This window comes from Myotis lucifugus, unplaced genomic scaffold (assembly GCF_000147115.1).
Source record: "Myotis lucifugus unplaced genomic scaffold, Myoluc2.0 scaffold_99, whole genome shotgun sequence".
Lineage (NCBI taxonomy): Eukaryota > Metazoa > Chordata > Mammalia > Chiroptera > Vespertilionidae > Myotis > Myotis lucifugus.
In genome coordinates this window covers 3,471,041-3,479,480 of record NW_005871147.1, presented here as the reverse complement: position 1 = coordinate 3,479,480, position 8,440 = coordinate 3,471,041, and the positions used below count along the sequence as shown (strand labels likewise).

At 49.4% G+C, this 8,440-nt stretch overlaps 1 protein-coding gene across 1 annotated transcript; it reads left to right on the top strand.

The window, feature by feature from the left end:
- The first annotated feature begins 715 nt into the window (after window positions 1-715).
- CUNH17orf64 (chromosome unknown C17orf64 homolog) lies at window positions 716-7,935 on the top strand. Its single transcript, XM_014458676.2, has 6 exons — window positions 716-766; window positions 2,439-2,540; window positions 2,813-2,988; window positions 3,426-3,525; window positions 4,206-4,401; window positions 7,576-7,935. Exons 1-6 carry the CDS (start codon window positions 716-718, stop codon window positions 7,659-7,661), a joined length of 711 nt encoding a protein of 236 aa, XP_014314162.2. The 3' UTR covers window positions 7,662-7,935.
- The last annotated feature ends 505 nt before the right edge of the window (window positions 7,936-8,440 follow it).

The window sequence follows — 8,440 nt, the reverse complement described above, 5'->3', positions numbered from 1 at the left end:
CCTAGTGGCTGCGGACTTGAGGCAAGTTACGTCTGGGCTCCTCTTCTGCCAAACGGGGTCACTCCTGGCACCTTATCCCAGGGAAGACTGTTGTGGAGGTTAACTGAGGTAGTGTACGGAGGCTAGCATTTTTGTACACACCCCTGAAAACACCACCACCACCACCCAGCCAGCACCCAGCGCTTATTAACTTCCCGGAGGCGCCCCCATGGAAGAGAAGCTCTAGCTCAATAGAGAGCGACTGTATTCCATTCTCTCAGGGCACCTTCTAGCCCTTTGTTCCGAATCCGGAAAGGAATGTTACAAACCCTGGTCCTCACTCTCGGGAAGCCCACGGTGTACCCGAGGAGGCATGCATGGGACACACGCAGGAAAATTACTCCAAAATCAACAGCATCTGACAGCCTCTTGGGAAAAGGGGTGCCGGCCTCCCCTGGCCAGCTGCGCTCCCAGCACACCTGGTCTTCCCCAGCACATCGCGCTCACTTCCCTGGTCCAGGTCCCGCTAAAGGAGAAGGCTGGTGGCCACCCCTAGGAATGAGGGGTGGGCGGGGGAGGGGCACAGGGCTCTGTGTTGGCAGTTGCCATGGTTTTGCCCGGGGTTCTGGAGCCAGCCCGCCCACTCCCTGAGACACTGAGGTCACAGGAGCAGTAGGTCAGAGCCTGGGGGCACAGAAGGAGAGCCACTCTGGAGCCCACTGGCACACCTGCTGAGATGGAGTCCTCAGATGGGCAAGGGGATGGAGAGGACAAACCGCTAGAGAAGGTGAAGTGGGGCTGAGGATGGGAGGGAGGGTGGGAGGGAGGAAAGGAGGGCCCTGGAAGGGCTGTTTTTGGAAAACGGAGACTACGAAATTCAAGTAAGATGGGGGAGAGGGAAAACTGGTGAGGTACATGAGTTAGCAAGAAACCAAAAGAACAAGAGAAGGTTAATTCATTCAAATTGTTTATCAAGGACATATACTACTGGCAAGATGATGGGAAGATTCCTGGTAAGGTGATTGTTGGATATGAAGACACAAGGGACCTCATGGTGTGTGTGTGTGTGTGTGTGTGTGTGTGTGTGTGTGTGTGTGTGATGTACTTTATAATGTTGATCAGCCAGAGTCTCCTGTCTCTGGGGCCTGGAGGAACCTGGGTCCTGTACCCTTTCCATCTACTAACCTCCCTTTCCCTGATCTCTCCCTTCAGAATGGTCTGGGCCTGGATCTTTCTTGTTCCCCTGAACACAGGCAGGAATTAATACTCACTTTTCTGAGAGGTTTTTAAAAGGTCGGGCACAAATTCCACCCTGTCAATCTAATTCTGTGCTCTGCCTTCAAGTCACTTTATTTTCATTAATTAGATTTCTTTGCCCCACTTTTTCTGTCAGAAAATTCCTTCTCACCATTACCATCACCATCACACTTTTTTTCTGAGTGCCCATTAGCATGGCATGATTCTAAGGGTTAGGGACAGAAAGAGGTGGGCCTGAGACTTAGGTATTCAACAAATGTTCACTGAAGGAATGAGTAAATGAATCCCTGCTCATTCCGCCAAGGAGTTACTTAACTCCCCTGGTGCCTTAGTGATCTTATCTGTAACCAGGGGGGATGATGATATCTAAGCTCACAGAACTTGTGAGTGAATAAAATGAGTTAATGTTTACCTAGTGCTTTGAAAAGTTAGCTACTGTACTATGCTATAGTTATTATTTTTGAAAATGAGTTGGGCATTCTAGGTTTTCTTTTTCTTTAAAATTTTATTTTAGGTTAACTCTTATTTTCTTACTCACTTTTATTTATTTTAAAAATATTTTTTATTGATTTCAGAGAGGAAGGGAGAGGGAGAGAGAGAGAGAAACATCAATGTTGAGAGAAAATCATCGATTGGCTGCCTCCTGCACTTGCCACCCCCTACTGGGAACCAACCCTGCAACCCGGTCATGTTCTCTTGACAGGAATCATACCCGGGACCCTTCAGTCCACAGGCCAACGCTCTATCCACTGAGCCAAACCTGCCAGGGCTCTTTTTCTTTTAAGTATATATATATGTTTTTATTGATTTCAGAGAGGAAGATAAAGGGAGAGAGAGAGAGAGACAGGAACATCAAGGATGGGAGAGAAGCATTGATCGGCTGTCTCCCGCACACCCCACACTGGAGATCAAGCCCACACCTGGGAATGTGCCCTGACCGGGAATCGAACTGTGATCTCCTGGTTCATAGGTCGACACGCAACCATTGAGCTACACTGGCTGGGCCATTCTAGGTTTTCTAAGCAGGGGTTCTCAGAGATGGGTTTCTTTGCCCAGAACTCACTTGTCTCAGGGCTGGGTCAAGGAAAAAGTCATAGGGAAAATGGAGAAAGGCTTTGGCTAGCATTTGGCTCAGTGGTTGCCCAGCACTGCCCCTCAGGAGCAAAAGCCCCCCAGCAGACCACTGCCCCGTCTCCCCCCAGGTGATGGATGGACCCTGCTTGCAGAAGAGCTCCAGCACCATCCCTGCTGGAGACTCACTTGTGTGCCATGCCAAGGGCCTGGACCAGTGTACCTTCAGAATTGTGAGTAAGGGGCCATCCCAGGACCTGGTCCCTGCTCCCCACACATCAGGAAACCTGGGCTAGAAATTGGCAGGCCTCAGACCCACAGCTCATTGCCTGATTTGTCACACTCTTGGGAAAGAAGTGGGGTAGGACATTGACTGGAGCCTCCTTACTTAACATGTGTCCTGAGGGCTGCAGCTGGACTAACCTCTGGTTACTGGGGTGGCCCATCTGCCTCTTCTTTTCTTCTTTTCTTGAATGGCTCCTCACTTCCCTTGTTGCCTCCTCAGTGTAAAGAATGTCTAAGGCCATTAAAGAAGTGCCTGCGAAAGTTGTCCCTGCCCCAGGACCTTCCCCAGAAGAAGAAGCTAAAGTATATGAAGCAGAGCCTTGTGGTCCTAGGCGACCACATCAACACCTTTCTGAAGCACTACTGCCGAGCCTGGGAAATGAAGCACTGGAAGAAGTAGGGCAGCCTCCTGGCCCTTCCCCTACACCCACTCCTGGGTCACCCCCTCTAGATTCCAAGTCACACCTCAGTCAAGATCCCCTAGTCCCTCATCCTGATGTGAAAGAGTCAGGATCCTGGAGTGAGCATGGGGAAGGTGGGGTGGAAAGAGCAGGTTCTCTAGTCACTCCGGGCGGCATTGATTCGCCACAGCTGTACACACAGAGGACACAAAACTCTCTGCCCCTGAAGACAGTGATCTCTGATTGCACAGGTTCTGTGTGGTGTGGGTGCTCATCACCAGCACAGGGTAGTCAAGGTCTAGAAAATCCCCATATTTCCATTCCCCCAACCAAAAACCCAGGAGACAGCCCGTGGCCCATTTTTCCCTGGGTGGGTCCTGGAGGGACAGGGCTGTGCTCTACCTTCCCTCAGCCTCAGGTCTCTCCCTGTAGGATGCTCTGGAGATTCGTCTCCCTCTTCTCAGAGCTGGAGGCAAAGCAGCTTCTCAGACTCTACAAGTACACCAAGAACAACCAGAACACCAAGTTCCTGGTGAGAGGCTCGGGAAAGCTGCTCCTGGGCCCCGCTGAGGGCTGGTTGGTGTGCATGTAGGGTTCCAAGAGCAGAGTTCAAGCAACTGGCACAGAGGGAGGCCCTGCTCTAACCAACCATGCCCGACCACCCCCAACACCATCCCCCCGTCCCCTACCCTCCCCCCACCCTCCACCCATACCCCACCCCCGCATACTCTCTAGCTGTGCAGTGTCAACTAAACCCTCTTCCTCTCTGGGTCAACGGCTCTTCCTCTGAACACCAGTGGGTGGATCGGTTCAGTGATTCCCCCTCTGAACACCAGGAGCTGCCATTTTAGCGATTCCTGGGTTTCACCGGCCAGGAAAATTTCAAAAGATATTTTCAGGCTCTCAGTTTTAATTTTGCAAAGGGCTTATTTTTAAAAAAAAAAAATTGCTTCACTACAAACACATAAAACACTGTAACTCAAAAAAAGAAATGGAGGACCTACCTCAAAGTAAAGAACCACCCGGGAACAGACGGTTGGCAGCCTGGCCTCCATGTCTCCATGACCCTTTCTGTGCTGCATCCATCCTCCTGGCGAGGCAGATGTTTGGTGCAGCCAGACCGCAGCAGTTTCCCAACAAGGGCATGGCTGGCACTGGAACTCGGGCCCCGCACTTCTCCACACTCTTCTGAATACTACGTCCCCGTTGCAGGCAGCCTTCTGCCCGTTGGACGCTCCCGAGAGCTGCTTGCTGGCTGACCAGGAGGACAATCTGCCCAAGCTCTGCAGCGCCTGGGGGCTGCACAGTAACATCAGCGGCATGAAGGAGAGGCTATCCAAGATGCAGGCCCCCAGCGGCGAGGCCTCCCTGCTAGCGGAGCCGAGATCCAGGGTCCATGTGAGGAGAGGTGATGCCCACTAGACATGTGGAGAGTGCCTGGAGGAGGGCCCTTGCCACTTCCCTCCTTTCCATTGCTTCTCATCCCTGCATTTCTTTTTCTGTCCATTTTCTTTCCCTTTCTCCCCTTTGTTTTCTCTCCTTTTCCTCCCCCTCCTGGCAGGTATGCTCATTATAGAAAGTATGAGATGCACAGATAAGTATCAATCAGAAGAGGGATGCACCCAGAGGCCATGACTATTGTTGTTTTGGTGTGTTTCCTCTGGTGTTCTGTGTAATTTCCCCCTCTCATGATACCTACCGTTTTGAATTCTGCATTTTTCAGTTAACATTTAAGTGGAGTCACTTTCCCATCTGTTTCTAGTGGCCATAAGTGGGGACTCCCAGGAAGGGTCCTAGTAGCAGGACACCCACTGTAGGTGTTGGGTGGGGTATGGGCTAAGGGAGGGCACTCATTCCCAGAAGGCCAGAGGATGGCTTTCCCAGCAGCTTTGGCCTCGGTGATGACTGCACTGCCTGACTCTGAACAGAGGCTGTGGGGATAGGGAGGAGCCCCAGCCATGGTTGGAACCTATGAAGACCTCTTCTGTGCAGTGAGGTGCAAAGAGATGTTGGAGCCACCCACTCCTCACCCTTCTGGAACTGGCTTCTGGGGCCAGTGAGCTGCTCTTATTTAGCTCCTGGGGGAGAAAGTGGAGGCAAATAGGGTTCCCTAGGACCTCAGAGCATGGTCCTAAGTTGGACCCAGGTGTTTCCTCTGAAGGCCGGCTAGCTGGGGCTAATGCAGATGAGCAACCCTTGGGGCCTTGTCCCCTAGTCTAGCTGGACCGAATGGGAGAGCAGGTCAGATGCAGTGAGCATGGGTTAGGCAGCTACTAAGACCCAGAATCCTGCCTGGGCTCTGTGTGAGCCCTGGCCCCGGTGCCTACAGTTAAAACTGGGGAAGTGAAACCTATAATGGAATGAAGACCAGTCTGTCTTAAGATGATCTAGGCCAAGCAATCCATGAATCAGATGAAATTATGTATCTCATAATTTCACTTAGGCCTCACAGCATCCCGAGGAGCTCAGTATTATTATCCTTCTCTTACCAAGGACCAATCTGAGGCCTTAGGGCAAAGGTAGGACAGGCTGTCTGGAGGAGGTAAATTTGGGACAGGCATTAAAGAAAGGGATAAGGAGAGGAAGTGGGGAAGAGAGAAGAGGGGGGAACAAAGGTGTGTGCAGAGGTGAGGGGCAATGAGCAGACAGTCTGGGTTTAGAGGTGGATAGAAGAGCAGGATGGAGATGTGCAAGATATGGGTAACAAGGGAAAACCCTTGTATGGTAGGTTAAGAAGTTTGGCTTTCATGCAATTCTCAAAATAATGTTTTATTACTATAAACATAAACATAACATAGAAAGTTAGATAATACAGATAAGCAAAAATAAGAAAATATAAACAGCACATTGTCATCACCACAGCTAGCACTTACCAAATGTTTTTTTTATGTATGTAAAACATCTATTTGAACCACAATGAGATCACTGTGTATATACCCTTTTTTGTGGGGTTTTCTTTTTTTGAGAGAGAGAGAAACATCAATTTGTTGTTCCACTTATTATGCATTCATTGGTTGATTCTTTTTATTTTTTGTTGATCTCAGTGAGGAAGGGAGTGGAAGTGAGAGATAGAAACATCAGTGATGAGAGAGAATCACTGATTGGCTGCCTCCTGCACGCCCCACAGTGGGGATTAAGCCCGCAACCCGGGCATGTGCCCTGACAGGGAATGGAACCGTGACCTCCTGATTCATAGGTCCATGCTCAACCACCTAGCCACGCCATCCAGGCCATTGGTTGATTCTTGTATGTGGCCTGACTGGGGCCCAAAACCTTGGGATATTGGGACAACACTCTAACCACCTGACTACCTGGCCAAGACTATAATGTATATACTTTGGATTCGAACTTGTGTTCTTCAGTTAACTTATCAACCTTCCATGTCAATATTTTTACTTCATCTATTTGTTGGATTCAATACTCCATATTAAAATTTCCCAAAAGTCTTTTGCACTGGTTTCCTAAACTTCATGCATCCCACCTGGCTATAAGTCTCTTTTACCCTAACAGACCCCCCCCCTTTTTTTTATATTTTATTGATTTTTTACAGAGAGGAAGGGAGAGAGATAGAGAGTTAGAAACATCGATGAGAGAGAGACATCGATCAGCTGCCTCCTGCACATCTCCTACTGGGGGTGTGCCCGCAACCCAGATACATGCCCTTGACCGGAATCGAACCTGGGACCTTTCAGTCCGCAGGCCGACGCTCTATCCACTGAGCCAAACCGGTTTTGGCCAGACCCCCTTTCTTACTCCCTGACCTGTTGAAGAACTCAGGCTATTGTTCAGTAGAATGTTCCACTTTTTCTTGTTTCTTTCTTTTGGCATCTTTTAAGCTTGCTCTTCTATCTATAAACAGGACTTTGGATCAAAAGTCTAGATGAATTCATGTTAAAAAAATTTTTGGAGGGAGCTAGGAGACATTAGAGATAAGGTTATGTTCTTCCTGTATGTGTTACATAAGAAAACAGATACTATACTGGTACTATCTGATGGACCCCCCCATGATGAGCTGAGTTTTATCTATGCAATTAAAGGTAACAGGCATGGTGTTTCTTTGGCACCATGTTTATGTCCGTTCTTAAGTAAAACAATGGCAATGGTGTTTGCAAACAGTCCAGCACTAAAGTACTGGGAACTGGAACATGAAACAGAGAGAGGAGTGGGGAGGAATCAGTCTAGCCAGATGTCAAGAAACATGGGTCTTGCCCTGGCCAGTGTGGCTCAGTTGATTGAGCATCGTCCCATGCCCTGAGAGGTTATTGGTTTGATTCCCGGTCAAGGGCACATGCCTGGGTTTTGGGCTCAATCCCCAGTGGAGGGGCATGCAGGAGGCAGCTGATGGATGGTTCTCTCTCATGAGGCAATGGGCAGGCCATTTCCTTACTCTGTGGCTAGGGGAGATCCCGCATCTGTAAACTACCCCACAGATTTCTGTGAGAAAAAAATAAGGGACATAGGTTGGAAGTAAGATTTTGTTTTCGTTTCTTTAGATCTCTACCACTGCTCCCCAAATGTTACAGACTGAAGTTCTTATTACTTGTAATGTCATCAGAGCTGTCTCTGACCTTCCCTTTTTCAGGTTCTTTAAGGAAACTTCATCAAACACCAAAACTCAAGAGAAAGAGGATTAAGGAAGCCCCAGAAACCCCAGAGACCAACCCATAAGAAGACCTGGCTGGAGCAGAGGGACAGCTCGCCCTGGGTCCCAGAGCACATGTCTGTCTTCAGACCTCTGCACCTGGGGAGACGGGGACCTCTGAGGGGAAAGAATAAACTTGTCTTTATCAAAAGGATGCTTGGGTCTTAATTGTGCATAAATGGGATGGGAAATAAAGCATCCTTAAGACAGCTCTATTTTACTTGGCTAACAAGCATCATTCATTTTTTAAATTTATTTAAAAACATTTGCCAGCCACCTTTTGAGTGGCAGGTGCCCCGCACATACACAGATAATAAGAAGTGGTCACTTATGTCAAGGGCCATCACAGTCTAGTGGGGAGACACATGTGAATAGACATTACATCGGGGTGAATACAGGGGCCTGGGGAAGGCCTCAGGAGTAACAAAGAAGCTGATGTGCGCTTGCCAGAGGCGAGCATGGGGAGTGGAGTGGGCCTGGGGTCAGAGAGTGAGAAGTCTGGCAGCCTGCCCAAATCGCCTGGATTTAACCTTGTGGGGGAACTTTGAGGGGTCGGGGAGGGCAGTGGTAGGGAGATGTCAAGCAGCCAAATTGGGCTGTTGTGACCTGGGGATTGGGTAGATGCTCTGGAGACTGTGAGCAAAACACATGGAAGTGAGAGAGGGCAGAGGCAGACCAAAGAAGAAACAACAACAGTAGTCTTTGCCAGGAAGGTGATTCAAACCAGCGGTAAAAAAGTCAGCAGCCTGGCCCTGAGTGGTTTGGCTCAGCGGATAGAGCGTCGGCCTGCGGACTGAAGGGTCCC